This window comes from Lactuca sativa, chromosome 3, assembly GCF_002870075.4.
Source record: "Lactuca sativa cultivar Salinas chromosome 3, Lsat_Salinas_v11, whole genome shotgun sequence".
NCBI classification, from domain to species: domain Eukaryota; kingdom Viridiplantae; phylum Streptophyta; class Magnoliopsida; order Asterales; family Asteraceae; genus Lactuca; species Lactuca sativa.
The window spans coordinates 163427984-163451485 of record NC_056625.2 but is presented as its reverse complement, the minus strand read 5'-3'; the positions used below and the strand labels follow the sequence as shown (position 1 = coordinate 163451485).

General features: G+C 35.3%; 1 protein-coding gene across 1 annotated transcript; it reads left to right on the top strand.

The window, feature by feature from the left end:
• Window positions 1-22476: 22476 nt before the first annotated feature.
• Window positions 22477-22821, top strand: LOC111913818 (uncharacterized). The gene has a single exon (XM_023909530.1). It carries the CDS (start codon window positions 22477-22479, stop codon window positions 22819-22821), a length of 345 nt encoding a protein of 114 aa, XP_023765298.1.
• The last annotated feature ends 681 nt before the right edge of the window (window positions 22822-23502 follow it).

The following is a 23502-nucleotide window of genomic DNA, read 5'->3' as shown; positions in this document are numbered from 1 at the left end:
GATCATTGCTCTCCATGGGGTTCCAGTCTCTATTGTTTTAAGACCGCGATGTTCGGTTCACCTCTCGTTTCTAGCTGAAGTTTCACGAGGAACTGGGCACGAGGCTGCATTTCAGCACAACTTATCATCCGTAGACTGACGGCCATAGTGAGTGGACCATTCAGACTCTCGATGATATGTTGCGAGCCTAAATCATTGATTTTGGGGAGAGCTGGGACTCCTACTTACCTCTTGCAGAGTTCTCCTACAACAATAGTTTCCACTCCAGTGTTGGTGCTCCGCCTTATGAGCTGTTATATGGGCGGAGGTGTCGTACCCTAGTCTGTTGGGGGGGGGGGGTGGTCACAGGGTCTTGGGTTCGACCTAGGTGGTTCTGCAGGCTACATATATGATTCAAGAGATTAGACAGAGATTGCAGACTGGTCAGAGTCGGCAGAAGAGTTATGCCGACCGGCGCCGATCTGAGTTGGAGTTTTAGGTCGGTGACATGGTGTTGTTGAAGGTCTCACCTAGGAAAGATGTGACCCACTTCAGGAAGAAGGGGAAATTGGGTCCCCAATTTATTGGACCATTACGGGTTATTGCTAGGGTTGGCAAGATTTCTTACAGATTGGATCTTCCAGAGGAGCTCAGTCAGATTCATAGCACTTTCCACGTTTCGCAGTTGCGAAAGTGCATTTTGGACAAGGATGTGATGGTATAATTGAATGATATTCAGGTTGATGAGCGCCTGAACTATGTTGAGAGGTCGGTGGCTGTTCTGGAGAGGAAGGTAAAGGTTCTGTGTAATAGGGAGGTGCCTTTGGTAAAGGTATAGTGGCAACATCGGAGGGGATCCGAGTGGACCTGGGAGCCGGAGGCTGAAATACGGGAGCATTATTCGGATTTTTTCACCCTAGCAACTTCGAGGACGAAGCCTTGTTCAAGTGGGTGAGAGTTGTAACATCCCGATTTCCAAGTATGAGAATTTTGATTAAAAAGAGAAATTTTCCTTGGAACTCATCGAGTTGATGCCCTCAACTCGACATGTTGAAAGTCTTTGGGCTATGGGTCTTTTTGGACCAACTCTACGAGTTGGTGGCTGATTAAGATACCCTAATTTTTAAGGTGTTGCACCCTATTTAAAGGACTTATACCCTTTGGGTGGCCTCCTTACTCGTCTCCCATGTTCAGAAACCTTAGTCTCATGTTTTCTCTCCCATAATTGAGTGTGTGTGAGCTTGAAGAGTGTTTTCTTGGTGTTCTTTTGAAGTGCTTGAAGTTGGTGGTGCTTAGCTTTAAGGGGGAAGCTTTAGATCCAGAATCTCCTTGAGTTTAGCTACTCTTTTGAGGTAAAAAGTCGAAAACTTGCTCATCTATTGCTTATATCTCTTCCTTGGAAGTTTATTGTCATTTTTGGCTCATTTTGGGATCATTATTGGGTTTGGGCATTTTATGAAATTATTACTTTAGATCTGAACGTTTTGTGGCCTCCTTGGGCTTAAAGTTTCAAGATTTATCAAGTTCTAGGCCCCCTTCATGTTTTAGATCCCTTATTATGCCTTCTTTGAGCTTTGAAGCCTCTTGGTGAAATGCATGAATGTAACGTTAGCAGCTTTACATGGTTTTTTAGTTCTTGGGTATCGGATATACATTCTTAAGCATTAGAATGGATGAAAAAGGACTAAAGGAGTTATGCTGGGAAAACTCAATGAGTTGGCTCGGATTTTCCCGCTTTTCTGGATACTGTAGGAACTTGACGAGTTGTCTTGAAAACTCGGCGAGTTGGCTTGGGTTTTCCCCGTTTCTCTAAGTATTGTAGTAACTCGACGAGTTGGTATGTGCACTCGACGAGTTGGGTCAACATGGACTGTTAACCTTGACTATTGACTTTGACTTTGACCATGGTTGACCAAGTTTGACTTTGAGGGCATTTTAGGTATTTTAGGGTTTTGATAGAAATGGTCATATGGTGTTTCTAGGATTTTGAGTACGGTGCTGAGTTTTGGAGTTGGATTTTACCAGTTCAGCACTACTTCTGAGGTGAGTTTTCCTCACTGTACTTATGGGTCGAAGGTACCAATGCAGACCCTTTTGGATTGTTATCCTAGTTATCTTAGGATGCTGCTATGATGGTATGATATGTTAGATCGGTATCTTGGTACATAGGATGATGCTATGTTGATCTGCGCTTGCCTGTTGATTAATTTTGTTTTTATGGGTTATGTATATGTCGACATTTGTGTGTGTGTGTGGTTGGGTTGGGGCGGTCCTGCTTTGTGCGGATGTAACATCCATAAAAATCATGACAAATTTAAACTTTTAAAAATGTTTCAAAGCCATTAATCATTACAAAAACTTTTTTTCAAAATAGTATAATATCAAAGTATCCCAGAAACAAAGCCATAAACATGAGGAGCTGTACGATCACGCCTTTGCCTTCCCGCGATCATCTGATGTACCTGAAACAAAAACTGAAAGTGTAAGCCCGGAGCTTAGTGAGTTTCCCTAAAAGAGCGATACACTGCAACTAACACATGTACAAATAACAACATGTACTCGGTCCATAGCTTTACATACTGGATTACCCCTGGCCCATAGTGTGAGTTTGGATTGCCTTCCGGGCCTACAACTCACATCTAAATTGCCACTGAGCCCATAGTACGAGTCTAGCATGCCCTACCCGATCCTAAACACGTATCTGGAATGCTCCCGAGTCCTCAGTATGAGTCTGGCATGCCCCGCCCGGCCCTCAGCTCATATCTGGAATACTCTAGGGTTTGTTGGCTACCACACAGAGCAGTATAACCTCAACCCAACCCACATAATATGTCGACATATAACATAACTAATGCACATAAAAATAATCAGGTAATAACACATGTAGTCCTACAGATCTACCTACTGTCATAACATCTAACACGCATAACTAACTCATACTTAACATAATACAACTGCTAGGATATCATATCTAATGGGCCGACATTGGTGCCTTAGACCCCTTAGTATAGTGAGGATAACTCACCTCGCAATGTCGATATCAACTGAAGAATCGAACTCCCGAATCTCTGTCTCACCAAAATCCCGAATTATCCAAATAATGAATATTAAGTCAATAAATTGGAATATCAATCTTGACTAAGGGCCTATATAATCCATTTTGTCCTTTCTCTTTATTGGGCCAAGGCCCAATTGCTAAATCCATAATCTTAAAAGTCCATAAATCCAAAGCCCATTAAGGGCCCAATTTTCCCAATTGGGCCTTATTATAGGATCCCTTATCAAACTGGCCCAATCACAATTATTCGGAGGGCCCAACAAGGCCCAAGTCCAGTTAGTCTAAAAGCGACCTAATCCCGAAGCCCAATTTGACAAAATCCCAACAGAGGACATACGGTTGGCGTACTCCACTGGTACGTTGGGTGTACTCTTCCTGACATTAACGACCATCGGGGTGGTTGACTCAGTATGCTGGGCGTATAGGATTTACGCGGGGTTTTGCCAAAACCCTAATAAGTGCTTAATGGCTTAAGCACTTAAGCCTAAATTCCAGATGCATCGACCAAATGTGTCTTTGAACCATAAAGTCGTGAACTTTAAGACTTTGGACATCCAAAAAGCTCTTAACACATGGTCTTAATCCATTAAGACCTTCCTGCTCCATGCATGGGACACATTTAGCTATTGGGACATCATTTTTATCACTTAGGACTACCTCAAGGGCCTGAAAGGACAGCTCATCTCGTCCAAATCATATCATGCATCAACTTGGGACTTTTGGGACAAGGTATGGTTCCTTAAAGCTAGCATTGGAAGATCTATAACATACAAGCATAAAGTTTGAAGCTTTTTTTCCTTTTGGAGCTTCTATAACACAAGGAAACTTCAGATCCACATGCTTGCCTTCCTTCTCCAACTATTTGATGCAACACCTTCACCTTCAAGAGCTTAAAACACACACTAACTCACACTAACACAAAACTAGGGTTTGGAACGTTTCTAGAATATGGAGGCTAGGAGTGATGAGAGAAAATGAGCCATAAGGATGTTTATATAGCCCCCAACCGTAAATATTAGGGTTTGCATCCGACGCGAGTACGTTTAGCGTACACAAGTGTTACGCCGAGCGTACTAAGGCACGCCCTAGTACACTTAGCGTACCTAATGTATGCTTAGCTTACTTGCCTTGTCTCCAAAGTTGCAACTTTAGACCTTAGGTTTTGTTGGATTAGTGTCTAAGTCCATAACTATTTTGGTATGTACTTGACCCGATGGTGCATGGTCCTTTTGGGTTGCCTTCACCAAAGCAACTTGATAGGATGAATTATGGAGAGAAAGGATTAAATATGATTTATTAATATATTATGAGAATAATATATTAAAGGAGAAATCATATTGTTTAATTAATATTAGTCAAGAATTAATAAGAATTAACTTTGTGACTAAAAGAGATTAATTAAACTTAAGGGACTGGAATTGTAATTATAAGATAATTGCAATTGGGCTATGGATTGCCTTATATAATAAGGTTGGACGAATTCTATGGGGAAACCCATTAGAAATCGTCCAAGGCTTTGTAAGGAAGGAGTCCATGGGTTGCTTAGGGCTTAAGCATCCAAATTAGGGTTTCCTTGTTAGATAACCCTAATAGCCTCACTATATATAGAACCCTTATGCTCCAAAAACGTGGTGAACTAGTTCTTTAGGGTTTCCACATGTTTTTGAGAGCCTCATTCTCTTCTCTTCTTCATCCTCTTGCTCTTGGTGTTTGTGAGCCATTAGAGGAGTGACATTTGTGACTCTAAGCTTTCTAAAGTCATTACAAGGAGGATTTGAGATTATTATTGCTACATAACAATCAAGGTATGATCTAAACCCTAATTATATGTTATATTGATTATCATATGCTAGATCTAGGGTTTATAGTCTTGGATAAATTGCATGTACAATAGAGAAACCTAGATCCAAGCATTAGGGTTTGTATGAGCACATAGGATGTTCTTATGACCAAAACCCATCAGGTTTCTCATGGGTCGACTCCTCTAACCCCAGGGACTACAAATGACAAATAATGATAGAAGAAAGGGTTCGGAAATATCTGCAAAATCTCGGGATGTTACAACTGAAGGCCAACAGACCCAGGGCGGCTCGGATAGACTGAAGGCCTGCAAGGCGGTCCAGTCAGGCCGAAGTCCCGACGAGCGGTCCAGATAGGCTGTGGGCCCTACGAGGTGGTCCAGTTATGCTGAAGGCTTGGGAGCGGTCCAGATAGGCTGAAGGCTCTGCGAGGCGGTCCAGTCAGGCTGAATGCTCATTTATGCATGATGTTGTCTGTTATATTTATGTGGTGGTACTTTGGGGAAATTGTTTTTGGTTATGTTTCAGGTACTTCTAATGATCTCGGAAAGGCAAAGGCTTGATCGTGCACCTCCTTGTATTTTGTGTTATGATTTCAGGTAAAAACTCTGCTGTGATGCCTATTTTGAAAACAATATGTAATAAATTATGGTTTTTGGATTTATGTAAAAGTTTTAAAATTTTCAAAATTTTATGGATGTTATAGTGACAGTGGATGTTCTTGTCATATGACTGGAAAGAAATCACAACTGAGAGAATATCATACTTGGAAGGATGGCGGAAGAGTGAAGTATGAGAATAATGCAACTATAGAAATCAAAGGATATGGAATGATAAAAAAAATGGCAAATTCACAATTCTTAAGGTAGCTTATGTAGATGGATTACATTACAATTTAATTAGTGTTTCTCGACTTGTTGTAGGTATAGATATTAAAGTGTCTTTTGATGAAGAAGGTTCAAAAAGCATACATAAAGAATCAAATAAAACAATTTTGAAGTAAAAAAGAAAAGGCAAAATGTTTCCACTCAACATGAATCCTATTCAAGAAAAACCTTTTGTGTGACTGTTTGCGAAAGCATCAATAAATGATAGTTGGTTGTGGCATAGGTGACTTTTGGATCTTAACTTCAAAGACATTAATAAAATGGTTCTTGGAGATTTAGTGAGAGGCTTACCTTTAATCATATATGATAAAGAACATTTCTATGCTGATTGCAAACTCGAAATGAAAAGCAGAAGAAGTCATTCTTCAATCATGAATACTAAGATATTCAATCCACTAGAATTAATACATATAGATCTTTGTGGGACATCTTCGGTTGAAAGTATCGGTGGTAACAAATAAATTTGAGTCATTTTTGATGATTTTTTTGCATTTCACTTGGGTATTCTTTCTTAAACAGAAACTTGAAACCACGAAGAAGATGATTGACTTTATCAAGCAAATTGAGCTTCAATTACAAAAGCCTATTCGGAAGATACAAAGTGACATTGGAATAGAGTTTAAGAATCATACTTTTGATGAATTCTTAACCAATAAAGGAACCAGCCACAACTTTTCATCTCCACATACTCCACAGTAGAATGGTATAGTTGAAAGATGAAATAATCGTTCCATGTATGAGGTTGCGAGAACTATGTTATTTTTTTTGCAAAATTTACATTATATTTTTGGGCTGATGCAATCAAAACTGCTTGCTTTACTCAAAACCATTCTTACATCAATAAACGTTTTTTGATAACTCCCTACGAAATATTGAATAACAGAAAACCTAACATAAAATTCTTTCATATTTTTGCTGTAGGTGTTTCATCTTTAACTCCAAAGAACATCCCAAAAAATTTGATATGAAAGCAGAAAAAGCAATATTTTTGGGATATTCCCTAAGTTCCAAAGCATATCATGTTTTGAATAAGAAGATAAAGAAAATAGAAGAAACATATTATGTCACTTTTGATGATAAATATGTTAAATCAATTTCGAAAGAAGTTGTTCAAATAGGAAAACTTTATCCTCAATCATGCAACCAAACAATTTCTCTTTCTAATCTTTACGAGGAATTTCTAAATTTCTTTAATGAACCCGAAAAGGCGATTTCTTTGGAAAATAAATCTCCTGGTACTCATGCATGATGATGAATTTCTTAAATTAATTGATGAAACATTTCAAAATGTTCAATCTTTAGAAGAAAATGTTGATTTTACATCTTATCATGTTGAGGGGGAGAGTAGAGTAGATTTTAATTCTACAATACTTGAAAATATTTTACCTTCGAATGAAAGAAGTATTAATGATTTTTTGTATGGGGAGAGTGATGGGTTTAATACAAACAATCCTATGTGTGCATGCAACCCTAGATACGGATTTATGTTTTCACTATTAATCATACAACATTATGAACACAAAAGGAAACCTAGCATGCATCTATTATTTTCGTAATTGACATAGGAGAATAGAATACATACCTTTTGTTGTTATATAGTAATAACAACTAATTCCTTGAGTTTCCTTGGCTCTTGAAAGCATGTACCACAAGTGTAGTACCTCTAATGGCTCACAAACACACTTTGAGTGAGAGGATGAATATGAGAGAGAGGAGGAAAGGTACTAAGCTCCAAAAGTTGGCCCTAGTAGGGTTTTCCCAAGGGGTGGTTGAATTCTAGTGCCTTAGGGTGCTAATTATTCTTGAGGCTAGCTAGGGTTTCAAGGTGGAAACCCTAATCCCTTAGCTTAGGGCCTAAGCAAGTCCATGGACTCCTTTCCTTAATCCCTTGGAGGAAAACTCCTAGATCCTTCTAGGATTTTTGTTCAAGCCTTAATAAAGGTGATCCAATAGACCAAAGTCTCAACTATCAAATAATTACAAAACAACCCCTGTACTTTTAATTAATTCCTAATTAATTTTTGATTAAATGCTAATTAATAATATGGTTCCAAATTAATATATTATTCATATAATATATTAACAAATTATATGTATACCCTAATTTATTATTCTTAACAATAAACCAGCCTCTCTCCTCAACAGTCATCGTGTCTAGTCACCAGCGTGAAGGCAACCCAAAAGGACCATGCTCACAATCGGGTCAAGTACATACCAAAATAGTTATGGTCTTACAAACTAATCGAATAGTCTCCCACTTGGATTAGTCTAATAACTATTCTGCGTATGACTTCAGAATCTGATCAGCAATCGTAGCATTCAAAAGCCGCTATCAACTCTGATCTTATCAGAAGCGTGTCCTTTAGATAATGGATCATGTATTCCTGCATTCTAGATATCATATATACATGAGACATGGATTATAATCATTCTCTCAGTTTATTTGTTGTTTCCCGATTTCCAATTTATGACGACTGACAACAAACTACAATTGAACACATCAACTTAGTCCCGACTTGGCTAAGAGCTTAGGGTGTCATCACTAAATCATCAAGGGGCCCACATATATCACTTTTATCCCACTTTGGGCAAAAGGAACGGATAAAGCTTGACTCAATGCTTTCTTGTACTCACTAACCGAATCACACACAACAATATATTTTATAACACCAAGTTACTGGTGCGTTTACATATTATCAATGTGTAACCGACTCACAAGATACAACTCACACATCTCGGTTTCAAGAATATAAGATACTATCGTCTCACCAATCACTCGTGATAAAATCTATGAAGCGATCCAAGTGAGCGTGGGTTTATTATAATACTTTAATCTTATAGCAGCACTCATGAACCCTACAAAAAACTTTTGCTATGTCTAAAACACTTTAGACAATCTACAGACAGATTCATGACAGTCTTCTTTCATTCTTACTTCCAAAGAATGAGCGACTATGGAGGGTTTGAATAATCTTATTATTAGGGAAGTCAAAACATGCAAAGTGAAACACAAGAATGATACTAATTCTATATGGCCTCAAACCTTTGAGTATAAATAAAACATTTTATTTAATCACTATATTGATTACTCATTATTTGTTGTTTTGGGCAATCAACTTCTTACTTGAATTATAACAACAGTTGTCTCATGCTCTTAACATGAACACTATGTTTACCTGTGGTCCTTACTTTGTGAAATAGTATAATTGAATAACATTTTCAATCACCCTCATTTCACAATTCCTAATCCATTAGTGTAAGAATACAAAACTCTCGCCACTACTAGAATATGTTAGATTCTAACATTTTATGCAACGGTCATTTCGTAATGTCACGGCACAAAAATCACCTTGACTCGGCCAACGAAATTACAAAATGCTCTATTGGAGATTGTTAGAAGACAATTCCTTAGTCATGAAGTCTCATATTTAAATTACATTCCTTTGAACACCCTTCTTGCATAAAAGTTTCTAATCTAGACATTTATTCTCGATATCCAACTCCCAATATGGAAACATTTCCATATTTTCCATATGAAAACTCATTCTAAATAGAATCTTATCTATTCATAATAATGTCAATATGGTCCATCTATGACTATACTTTCAACTGTCCACAAACGACCAATCCTTGGCGAACCTTAGATTGTCCTTCGTAGTTGTTTAATTGTTTTAGTCAAAACCGGTTCTATTTCCTTTTTCCCTCTAAATGCCCTAGGCATTTGCAAAATTTTAGAACAGTCGAATATTACAGCTTATGCAATTGATCCTATACCCAAAGCGTATGAGATACAATTCATAATGAAAAACGTGATACTTTACCAGTTTCTTACTATAGTATTGTCATAATATTTCTATTTGGCGTGTTCTCAAAATTTGAACTATGAAGAGGGATGCCGTAATCATAATCGAACTTTGAGAATGCAAATAATAAATATATCCTTGACTAAACTCAATTAAATTTTTTCGATCTAAGCTTTTAGATTGGAAACGAAGTATAACATTCTCTCGCTTAATTATAGCAAAAACAACTTTTCAACCTCTGCAACTTTGCAAAGTGAAACTTTTGTTTTTATATAACTAATATTGCCAACTTGCAATACTTAAATAATAATCATGCTCCCACTAACATGATGATTATATCCATTCCAGCATAACATTTATGCTCCCACTAGCTTTGACACGTATTTAGAAACTAGCTAAACTTCTAGAAAACAATACTTATTGACTTCCAAACTTCATTGTTTCTAATACGATATGCTTCGATAAGCCTTTATTTAAGCTTCTCAAAATCACACACATTTCCTTAGACAACTAACATGTGTGTCTAAACTAATTCAGAACTTATTTTACTAAGTCCCAAATGTTCAGACGAATTGCCAAATCTCATACTTCGAACTATGAAGAGGGATGTCGTAATCATAATCGAATTTGAGAATGCAATTTACATAATCACTATCTCCTTAAAATCTCCTTTAGTGAAAGCGTTTCCCCATAATCATTTTCATGAAGGAGAGAAACCTTATGAAACTTAGATTTTATGGTGTATTTGTTCCTATCCATGTGAATTTGCCATTACCATAATCGAAAGATAATGTTTGTGACAAATTCAAACTCTTATGGACAGAACTTGTTCATTCTTAATTTCTTGCCATCAAGGGTCCCACCATTGCTTCCAAGTTATCTAGCAGCTCACCTATGCCGGTCAAAGTACTTTCATTGAACAAGGTGCTTGCTTTATGCAGTCTATTTAGAATTCATAGAACTCATATGCATAATCAATCAACAGGATTGGCACAGAAATAGAACTTTGTCAACACGATAGGTTACAAACCTCAAGTCGTGTGCTAGTGTTTAGTAGGTTTATTCTTGATTAGTTCTTGAATATTTTCAAGGTCTTCAGACTCCCACTGACCTCTTGACTTATTAGATTCTCTTATCAAGAAACATTTCTTGATAAACAAATATCCAAGAGTTAGTGTGTGTCTATATCAAGACAAAACATTACACACATTTGGTCTTAGTTGGTCCTTGTCTTCTCCAAGACATCACAACTTACCAATTTCAAACGTGCAAGAGTAAGAAAAACAATTTTCTACTTCACATTAAATGAGTGTGTGTCACTCAATTGACAATCTTGGAGTACGATTCTAATATTTGATTTTGGAATGAAGTATGACTTATCCTTTTGATTTAACCATTTCAACAATATCCGATTCCTCCTCTTAGCTATACTAGTGCACTAAGATGTCCTTTAGAGGATCAATTGTGATATGGTTCTTAATCATTAAGACGATCATAAAACTGATATAAGAGTACTCTCCCTTCTTCTTAGATTGGAGAAAATTTTATCTTTCTGCCTTCATTGATTCTTCTTATTCGTTCTGCCATTCATTGAAACCTTTCAATGATTCAGAATTACACTTAATCTTGTAAGTATAATCACATTTACTATACCTTTTGGTAAATCATAACGAATAGTCTCATTGATATCTGTGGTGGGCTTGACTGGTGCACAACATTGTGTTCTAGTCCTTTAGTCCTTCACTTGACTCACATACTTGTGTGATCGCGGAATTAGTCTTAATTTCCTAAGTACCAAGATTTCCATACATCACATGACTCTAATCATATGATTCCAAGTTTCTTTCCAATTGAAACTTGGGTGATAGGAATCTTTCCATACCTAAATTTTTTTTGACACTACCATAAATAACATAACTAAGAATCACATCCATTTATAGAAATACAGAAACATCAATTTTTCACAATGATTTCATTGCAAGGATATATATATATATATATATATATATATATATATATATATATATATATATATATATATATATATAAGACAAATCAAAATTTATTTTATTCATAAAAGTAGTGGAGAACATGTCCTTACAATGCAAAATCAACTGAAAAACTATGTAATCAAATATTCCTAACAACTCTATCATAACTTTCTAAGCTCAAAATCTGATCTTCGAATCCATGCGATTGTGATCCATTTCTTCGTGATCAGACTCATCTTGCTCTTCCATCAAGCTTCCTCTCTTTTCTATGATCCTTCAAAACATTCAAATGTAATCTTATCACATTATGTATTAAGAATCAATGAATAGGAACTTAATGGAGATAAATAGTGGATATTAGCTGAAGTAGAGCCATACTTCTTGACTCTCCCATCTCTTAAATTCTTTAGGACCTCTGGGCAGCTTCGTATCCAACACCTCTTCTCTTGGCAGCAGAAACACGTGGCTTCTCCTAGAGCGACAACTGAAGCATGGTTGGTTGAATTACCAGACCAATATGCTCCATTACTTTCCCAAATCATTTCTGATTCAGCAGCAATAATCATTTAAGTTAGGTCAATCAGGGTCACGTCAAGATCCATCATATAATACTCTCTTACGAACTTATCATATGATTTAGGGAGTGACTGAAGAACCCAGTCTACAACCAACTTCTTTGGGAAAGATTCACCCAACATTGTCAACCTATCGATGTGTGATTTCATCCCTAGGACGTGAGCACACACGGATTTTCCATCTTCATGTTTCATTGCCAACAGGGCTTGAGTGATTTTGAACTTTTTAATTCTTCGACTTGTGGGTTTGGGAGAACAATAAGAGGAGGTGGAGGAAGTGAAACCAAGCTAGTCCACAATGCAGGGATTGATCTTTCACCTTCATTGTGTAACAAACTTTCACTTTGAGCAGGAAAACCTATTCCATGGGATTCGGGAAGACCACGGTTAGATTCAGACATCTACAAAATGGGAGAAAAATCAAGTTAGTTGATTGATTGAGTCCTTAATAAATCACCCAAATGCCATAACCCAACACAATACTCTACAACTTGGGAGAGGGGTGTCGTAACCCAAATGCAGAACATTTGAAGGTAAGTGAATGACGATTCACTAATTTTCCACCATGAAAAATGAAAGAGATTAGGTTTTAAATGTATTGAAAAACTCCTAGATCCTTTGAGATTCATTGAAGTTTTCAATGGCATGTTTAAATCTCGATATGCCCCTCGATTTGTGACTGGGATGCCGAGGATCACAAAACAGGGTGTGAATAACCATGCAAACTTACATGGTGCCCCCAATGTTATAGTCACCTATTCGATGTGCTGGTTAACCACACACGCTCCACCAAACTATGACAAACATTGAGTCACCCTGTGCTACATTTTCTTAGAACCATTTAGTTTACCGGTTAACCACACACGCTCCATTAACGTCTTCGCAAGGGTACAAAGTGTAATTTCATGGAATTGCATCAATTCACTTTTACCTAAAGTAACTAGGATTGGGAATTTTGTAAAAACATTTAGTTACTTTATACTTCATTATACTTTTAATGGAAAGGGTTTTCCCTATCCTACCTGTTCGGCTAACCACCCTCCACCAATCAAGGAAGCGGTGGGTGAGAGTGGACACCCATTAAACGACCATTTTATAGGCCATAACTGTGACAACCGTCAAAATTTGATTCAGTTCTAGATTTGATAAACTTAGTTGCACGTGTAGGCATGACACATACTAGACTTAGTAACTATAAGCTAAGTTATAACCTAATAGAAACTTGGAAACAATTAGAAACAATGGATAGTGTACTTAGATTTCACATTGATATGTGAATTCTACAACTACTTAACTGTAGTGGCTATCCATATTTAGGTCGCTCTTTGACTCGAACGCCTTTTCATGAATCATATACACACACACCATGCACTTGACCTAGTAGTAGAAATTAGGTCAAAGTCTCATAGAAACTTAAGTCAGAGTTGAAAACTAGGACTAGTATACTTGATTCCTCAATTTCGCTTGAATATCGGAATCACTACATAGAATGCCAATAAACCGATAAAATAAGTTACAAAAATTATTTATAACTATAAAAGTGTTATAATACCATATGATAAATTGAAGTCTCAAAGATTTTATTGATTTTGATATCCAAATATTTATTAAATCTCAAAAAAGCCCTAAAAACCTACATTTATAAAATTTGACCTCTAAAATTCAATTAAAATACTCATGAACCTTAAAATATCAAGTAAAAATAATTAAAATTAGAAAAATATAACCAAGGAAATAAATTTTAGGTCATTACCAATTAACCTTAATTTATAAGGCAAAAATCAAGGTTTTATGAATGATATATAGGTTAAGGTGAATATTTTATAAAAAAATTATAATTTTATAAAATATATGAACTTTATAAAAATAGAAGAGAGGTAAACTCTATTTCATCCCCTTAAATTCATTCTCTCACTCCCACTATATCTCTTTCCAAAGCAGAAATCATTTAAACAACTCTTACACTCTTCCTTCTCTTTCACACTTCACTCTCTCACACTCTCAATTACCAACTTCATTCTCTCCTTTCTCCACCCTCTAAACCACGAAATTTTCCAGAAAACATAACCTCATAACACTCAAAACTTTCATCATCAAGTGTTGTTCTTGAGGTAATCACAAAACCATCATTCTCCCTTCACTTTTTCCTTTCATAACTTTATGTTTTCTTGCACTTTCTTCTTCTTCTTCTTCTACACCATTCTATGGGTGGATTATGAATCATATGTTCACAACTATGATTTTTATGATGTTGGAGGTAGTATTTAACCCAAAAACCAACATGCATGTGATGATCTTCAAGCTTAGAGGCTTGATCATCAAAGTATGTTGTTAAAAAGCTTTCAAATGAGTTTATAAAGGATTTATTCACAAATAAATATCTAAAACAAGTTTTCTGATCAAATCCGAATTTTCCGTGTACTCCACCAACAAAATGAGATGCTCTACAAATTTTCGGAAAATAATTCAGTTTTCTCGAATTATTATATTTATTGCAATAAATTAGGGAAATAATTCATATAAAATACGTGGTCTACAAATCCTAGGTAAACTCATGGTTGACCCCTAAGGTAAATGATGACATCTCAGTGAGTTTCATCGGTTTTTGTTCCAGTTTGCTATGGTTTTGATTTTTCTTTTTGTTTAATGCAAATAAATCATAAAACCACTTTAAGGAATGTGAAAAGGCTATATAAGATTTTTCACAGACCCTACTTAATGTGGAGTACTCAGAAACATATTTTTCCGAATTTTTCATAATGCATTCCTAGTTTTCCCCTATTTTTGTATTATAATGGACTAATAATGGGAAAAGTATTTATACCCATCCAAAATTCATGCAAATTTACCAGACGACCTTATAATATATGAGAACTCCAAATAAAAATTTGGATGATATTTCTATTTAGTATGCTATTTTTCTTCTATTTTATAATGTTAAATACACTTAAATCCACAAAATCGGATTACACTATATAAAAATCACCATTGGGAGTTTTCTTATATTATTTACACTGTAAATAAAGTTTAAATTTTTTTTGGTAATTTACTTTAACTGTTTAATAATTATTCTCCAATTAATGATTATTTAAGAGGATAAAACAAATAAAATTAGAAAGACTAATTGAAAAATATATTTTCTATTTTTCACAGGTTTTAAATATAGAATAACAGTGTTAAAAAAAGTTTGGGTAATTTTGGAAATAGTTTTCTATTTATTTCAATTTTTATTAAAAGAAATTAACAAAAATTATAAAATCGGGTTAAACAGTTTAGAAATCCATTTTTATATTTTCCAGCTTAATAATGTTTAATAACAGTAATATAAAAAAAGTTTGGGAAGTTTTGAAAACTTTTTCTATTTATTTAAATTTTTATTAGAATAAATGCACAAAAATCATAAAATTGGGTTAAACAGTTTAGAAATCTATTTTAATATTTTTCCCACCTTAAGTATGTCTAATGGCAGTATCATAAAAAGTTAGGGAATTTTTATCATTTGGATGCTTTTTTTCATGAATTTATATTGTTATGAAGACTTAAAATTTTGGAAAAATAGTTAATCATATCAAAAATTCAAAGGAAAATTTATGGAAGACCTCTACTGTGTTTAGAATGAAAATGCAAAGTTTGAGAGTTTTTGGAAACTATTTGATAATATTTTGGCTTTTTAAAAGCTTAAAACACATTTAAATGTGTTGAAACACCCTCAATTGATATTACAAAAATCTAGAAAATTAATACCCGAAATTTTCCTAATCACATGAGTTATAAAACTTCACCATTTCAGAAAAATGTTTGTAACTTATCAATATTAAATTTTGACACAATATTGGCATAATTCTATTGTAGTAACAAATATACTAGTGTTAACTTTCTATTAGAGACTCATTAGTGTGTAACATCGTGTAGGAATCGATAGTGGTACAAGTGGATCATAGTTGAAGGAACCATTTGCATCATCTCAATGCATATTGTGAGTATTCACGCACTCCCTTATTTTCGGTTTTTATGTTTTGGGGTGGAAAAGCATGTCCTAAACTATTTATGTTCGTTATATTTAGTTGACTCGTATAAACTTGATTACTATATTTTGTATATTGTGAGTATTGACGACTCCCCCGATATTTGTTTTTTTTTTTTTGTTTTGGGGTGGAAAAGCATTTCCGAAAAACTATTATTTGTTCGTTGTATTTAAATTGATTTGTATCAAACTCGATTGCTATTTTATTGCTATATTTCTCTATGTATGTCTATGCAACACGAAACATGAGAATTTATCGTCTTAAGTCCCTTCCCTTTACACTTTACTCCAACCATTATCTCTTAGAGTCAATGGTCATTATGGATAGCGCTATTAGGAATTGACAACTCCTCACTCGCCCGATTGCTTGAGTGCATGATACCATATAATCTATGGAACAATAAGCATAGATCTTGATAGGGCATCAGTCATAGGTTTGGTTGGGAACTCATTATTTGCTCATACACATACAAACTTGTTATTTATTATGGCAATAAATTTGTTTATTAATTATAGGAATGAACTTTGTTTCTCATTACAACAACGAACTTTGTTTATGCAAACTTAATACTCTTTTTTGCAATATATTTCTATTTATAGAAACTTTTATCAAAGCTTTGATTTCGATTCATGAAACCAATATTATTATTTTTTTTTATCTGTGAGTACTCACCAACTATTTTTATAGTTGACGCTCGTTTTACATGCTTTTTCAGGAATCATCGAGTAAGTGGCACTTATGGACACTTCGCTGTTAGGAACATTTGCATGTGTTGTATTCCAATTTTCATTGTAATTTCTTTTAAAAGTTGTTCAAACTCATTGTAAATTTGTAATGATTTTTAATACTATGGTTGGTGTTGTCTTTTAACTTTTGCTATGAAACCCTTTATACTGCCACGCATCGTGTTTCCGCTTTAGCGGGGTGTGACAATAACCTTATAACCCCTTTGTAGATCGGCTTTGTGAATGAGGCCTACTAACGGTAAGACTAGCAGTTTAATTTATAGTTATATAATATTAGACCTTTAATGTTATATATAGTATAAGGGTGTATTTTACATTTTTAAAATACTAGGTGGTCTAATTTAACAAATTATACTTTTAATTTAATTAAATGTAAACCATATCAATATGGATTTATTAACTCTCTTTTAATTATACACTTAATTAATTTAATAAAACCATAAGGGGTGTAATTTGAACTTTTCAAAAAGTAGGGTTTAATCAAATTTAAAATTTCTAAAATTTAAAACCTTTTAATTTAAAATTTTAAATATTAAAACTTTGATTTAATAATTATCTCAAAATCAAACAATTAATTTGAATTATCAAATCTTGAGGGATTATCTATTAAATTAAACAATTAATTTAACTTAATCCTTTAAATCCCCTAAAATTCGAAAATTTAGATGGGATAATTCGAAAGATCTTTAATTATCTATTTAAACAATTAAGAGATAATTACAAGTTATGGCATTATCCAAATCCCTAAAATTTGGGAATCTTATCATGGGGACAAGGCAAATTTCGAAATCCAAGGGTTAGACAACCCTAATTTCGAAATCTTGGTGGCTAAGGAAAATGGTTTGGGAAACCCTAATACAATTCGAAAACTAGGGTTTTGTAACCCTAATTTCGAAAATACAAGCCCTAGGGTTTACTAGCCATAAACCCTAATTTGTCAAATTCAAACATTTGTATTAAATCTAATTGAAAACAAAAACCAATGGCTCTGATACCATTGATGGGTTTAATACAAACAATACTATGTGTACATGCAACCCTAGATACGGATCTATGTTTTCACTATTAGTCATACAACATTATGAACACAAAAGGAAACCTAGCATGCATCTATTATTTTCGAAATTGACATAGGAGAATAGAATACATACCTTTTGTTGTTATATAGTAATAACAACTAATTCCTTGAGTTTTCTTTGCTCTTGAAAGCCAGTACCACAAGTGCAGTACCTCTAATGGCTCACAAACACACTTTGAGTGAGAGGATGAATATGAGAGAGAGGAGGAAAGGTACTAAGCCCCAAAAGTTGGCCCTAGTAGGGTTTTCCCAAGGGGTGGTCGAATTCTAGTGCCTTAGGGTGCTAATTATTCTTGAGGCTAGCTAGGGTTTCAAGGTGGAAACCCTAATCCCTTAGCTTAGGGCCTAAGTAAGTCCATGGACTCCTTTCCTTAATCCCTTGGAGGAAAACTCCTAGATCCTTCTAGGATTTTCGTTCAAGCCTTAATAAAGGTGATCCAATAGCCCAAAGTCTCAACCATCAAATAATTACAAAACAGCCCCTCTACTTTTAATTAATTCCTTTAAACCCGAAATTAATTCCTAATTAATTTCTGATTAAATGCTAATTAATAATATGATTCCAAATTAATATATTATTCATATAATATATTAACAAATCATATTTATACCCCAATTTATTATTCTTAACAATAAACCAGCCTCTCTCCTCAACATTCATCCTGTCTAGTCACCAGTGTGAAGACAACCCAAAAGGACCATGCTCACAATCAGGTCAAGTACATACCAAAATAGTTATGGAATTAGACACTAATCCAACAGAGAGTTCAAATCCAAATGTCTATGGGGAGATTTCAATTCTAAATTTTCAAGAAGAAGTAATTTCAAAAATTGAAACTGATGCACAATCAGATGTGGAAGAAATCAATGCTGAATTAAATCCTGAATATGATCTAAGATTTCCACCTTTGACAAAATGGACTCGAGATCATCCATACTTTTTCAAGAGTTTTGACTCATTCACAACAGAAAGCGAAACAAGCATCTTTAAATTCCAATCAAGAATTTTGCATATTTAATTCTTTTGTCTCTAAAATCAAACTGTTAAAATAGCCTTTGATCATGTAGATTGGGTAAATGCTATGCAAGACGAACTAAATGAATTTGAGCACAATAAGGTTTGGAGAATAATTCTAACTCCACATAATGCATCATTTGTTGGTTTAAAGTGTGTATTTCGTAAAAAATGGACAAAGAAGGTAATGTGATTCAGAATAAAGCATGTGTTGTAGTCAAAGAATATTTTTAAGAAGAAGGAATTGATTATGACGAAACATTTGCTCCTATAGAAAAACTGGAATCAGCTCGCATATTTTTTGCTTATTGTGACAACCGTCAATTTCTGGTCAAGTCAAAGTCAAATAAACTCAACAAGTCAAACCGGTCAACTCAACTAACCCTTACATAGTAGGGTTTACATTATGCTTACTATTGTACAACTCACTATCTTAATGAAAAGTATCACGTTGAGTCTTCATGTGCATTTCGAGGCTAAACACTCACAAAGGTCGCAAACAAAGTCTCTCTAAATCTCTCTTACTCTCTCTCTCTCTCTCTCTCTCTCTCTCTCCCAAATCTCTTTCAACTTTTTATAATCACTCGGGGCATCCTGACCCTTAATTTAGTCAAAAACCGCTCGAAACGGGAAGATTTCTCGAAAAACATCCATGTAGGGCCGAAACCACTCTTAGAACTGAAGCCTCCCTATAAGGACCGAAACCTACAATTAGGACCGAACCTGCCTAGGACCAAAATCGCTCTTAAGAACCGAACTCACTTTCGGTCCGGATCAACCTTCGGCCCTGAATCACCCTTCGGTCCGAAGATCACTTTCGGCCCACCTACCTTTGGGTCTCAAGCTTCTTGGACCGAACCCTCGGTTATGACCCTCAAAACTTCGCAGGTTCGCCTCTTGATCCCGGTTTTCGAGTAGTTTCGCGTTTTAAGCTCGTTTTTCATGATTTTAACGTGGGATTTTCACCCAAACTTATATTTTGACATATAAGACCTTATATATGCATATTTTAATCACATTTTGAGGGAAACCTTTATCTAAGAATAATATCTTTTGTGCAAGATATTGGTTTTGAGTGTTGACTTCCCCATAAAGTAATGACACAAGCTACCTCCCATACCCACCCTATGACAACCTCCAGTCACTATTCATCTCTATCTGGTCAACTATTTGTCCTCTCACACTCTTCTCTAGCATATTACCTTATCAAAGGCTGGAAAATCCTTATCTCTCCTCCCAAAATATTCATTCTTCTTACCAAAAACAAACTCATTTCTCTCTCACTTTCTCTCTCTAAACTCGAGATTTCAAGGCTGTTCTTGAGCACTCTCCTCTAGTTTCGGTAAGTATCTTCATCCTAAACTTGAATACTCTACACTTCTTCACTCAAAGCATAGATCTCTTACACAAATATCGTCATATTTGTGCCTAGAATCTTCAAATCTTCAAGCACCTCCCAAGTATTCTTGACTTGGAAACCTCTCTTCTTCTACATTCATATCAGAAAATCAATCAAGGTGAGTTCATACCCCCACATTTTCATGTTTTCTTCATGTTTTAGGGGGGGGGGGGATACAAGTTAAATCACCTTAACATCACTCAAACTCATACTTCAGCTTTTCAAAGAAAAGTTGAGTCCTATTCACGGACTGTTTTGGCCATCCTAAAATTAATATCTTTCAAAACTGTTTAATATGCAAGTAGTTCATGTTTATGCCTTTCTAATGACTACTTGCACATGTCCATACAATTTTTCTACAATTTATGGTGATTTTTACAAAACTGCCTATCATTTCAGAAACAAATTCGGACCATTCTATGAATATGAGCATTTTCATACAAGTTAGAGACTTCTAAAAATCATAATAAAAATTATGAATAAACTAGATACATTTTATAAACTCTCAGAGTTTACGGATTCAATTTTCGACTTCGTATGATGTTTCTGTGAATTTACTAAAACAGTGCAGAAAAGTTAAAAGTTAATTAAACAACTTACAATATTAACCTTCACCTTATAACATGTTGAGCAAGGTGCATAACAATAAGTTTCTAAATGTTGAATGTATTTCTCGTTAGTTTATCATTATAAACAGAAATTAGTCATTGATGATTAAGGTTTTCATTCAATACAAACATGTGCAATAAACTATAATAGGTATAGTTTATGGATTCTACATTACAAACATTCTACATAAAAAGGGGAGTTACTCCCACCACAGAAAAGGCTTTACATTCGAACCACATGTAAACTTGTTAAAGTAAGTTGTGAGAAAATTCTTCAATTGTACTCTTAGTATAAGGGTTAAAATTCCTGTATGTTATAACCAGAGTCTCTTGTAGGGAGAGCGTCATAATTGTATATAGATCTATATTGAGTTTGACACCCCGCACTTTGCTGCAAGCTACAGTGGGACCTGCAGGTCTACGGGTGAAAAATGTCATAACATTTCTAACGTCTGAAGAACATTGTATCAGGTCATCCAGTTGTAGTATGGTTATAGTGACTCACATAGAGAGTTAACAACACTTAAAGTTTACGGAAGATTCTATTTTAAAAAGGGGTTTTATCTATCGCAAACTGCATACTTTGTTACAATTACAAAACACACTCATACATTCGGTCTTGGGATTTAAGAGTACATAACATTTTATAAAGAAAATATCGGAATTATCTTGAGTATACGTTACATTTACAATCAAAGATTCTCAAACACTACATTCAAAAGCTTATGAACTCACCAACTTAATTGTTGACACTCTTTCAAAACTACTTGTATTCTCAGGAAACCAGTGAAACATGTAACCAATTGCTTTTGAGGATGGGACGCAAAGACATCAATTAATACCTTTTGACATCATAATGTAATTGATTTTGAAACATGTAATTAATACAATGGTGTAACTTTTTCAATTATATTTATGATGGTTGTGTTTGCTTTGGTCACGATTATACTCGTTGTTATGATACTGTACATGAAGTCATTCCCACCCCCGGACGTTTCCGCCATCCTTGGTTTAGGGGTGTGACAGATTGGTATAAAAGCATTGTTTATAGTGAACATAGTATATCAAACCATATAAGATATACAAACTATAAACACAAAGGGACTAAGATTCTTTGACTAAATGTTTTCCCTACAATTATACTTTTAAAAATAAAATGTTATTCTTATGAAAAGTATAAGTACATACATGCATGTCGGTATAGTGTCACGTCTAAGGAAAATGCGAAAGATAAAAATAGAGGAGTTTTGCACTATAATTATGCCTTGGGACATGCAATCAAGTCTGGGAGGAATATAGCCTGATCAACAATATTTATCCGAGAAGTGACTAGTATATGCTGGGGGATAGTCATAGTGGACAACAAGTCTATCAACCTACCAACTCCCATACAAGAATTTATCTGAGAATCAAACAAAACATTTAAAATACTATAGGAGCATTTTATGCACTAAAGCACAATATTTCTAGATTCATTATGTGCCTCTTACAACCCTATTCTCGTACAGACGTCATGGCAAGATTTCATTTACCAGGAGATCCCTACTTTCCGAACCAAGAAAACGGTGGTTGGATAGAATCAGAACCGGAAGAGGATCCCAAGGAAGTATTCGAGGAGGAACCCGAGGAAGACCCCAAAGAGGCCGAAGAAGAAGAAGAACCTGAAGAGGAAGAAGAAATTGACGAAGAAGAACTCGAAAAAGAATTGGAGGAAGAAGAAGAAGAGGAGGAGCCGAAGGAGGAACTAGAAATCATCAACTCTCCTTACATCGCCAGGGTGCCTACGAACCGTTTTGGCTACAACAAGCCTGAGCCCCATTGGGAAACAATGATCGAGAGGTGGAGCCATCAACAATGACAACGATTTCTATTTGGCGATCAACGGGGTTACTACAACCTCAGTCATGGGGGACCGGCTGACAGAGCCCTCCCTATCATGGTCTAGCAAATCACGAACCTGGGGGACTAGAATAGGGAAATGGCAGATCGAGTTCGGGATCTCAACGTTGTTGCAGAAGCCATTGATGCACGTACTAGGGATTTGGAAAGAGACTTCTATCCCATGGACCAAATCATCGAGAACCTTACTGCCGCTCGGGCGGAGGTAAGGGAGTACCAGGAAAGGCACACGGATCTCGAGGAGAGAGTGATTGCGGCTGAATGCCAGATTGCGGAGCTACATGGAGCCTCGACCTTGTTTCAAGGCCTGCAAGGGACCAACTGATACCAACCACCTCGAGTAGTGCTTGCACTACTCACATTTTACATTTTGTTATAAACTAGGTTTACGAGTATGTGTTGGGGCTACTCTTTCCCGCAAATAGGTTTGACCCTGCGTCTAAGTGACTACACTAGTCGAAGGATATATGTGCTGCCAAAAGTTTCCGTTGTATTGATATAATGTAGACCTTTTATAAGGTCAAATTTTCCTAAGAACATGTACTAAATAGTATCAATGAAAATTGGCATGCATTTTATTTCATTGGGAGTTTACCTCCAAATTCATAACATAGCATTACAAACGGTTTGCTTATGGTAA

Bases quoted from the DNA above. Each gene is read 5' to 3' on its own strand.
- LOC111913818 (XM_023909530.1), top strand. From the start codon at position 22,477: ATGGCAAGATTTCATTTACCAGGAGATCCCTACTTTCCGAACCAAGAA.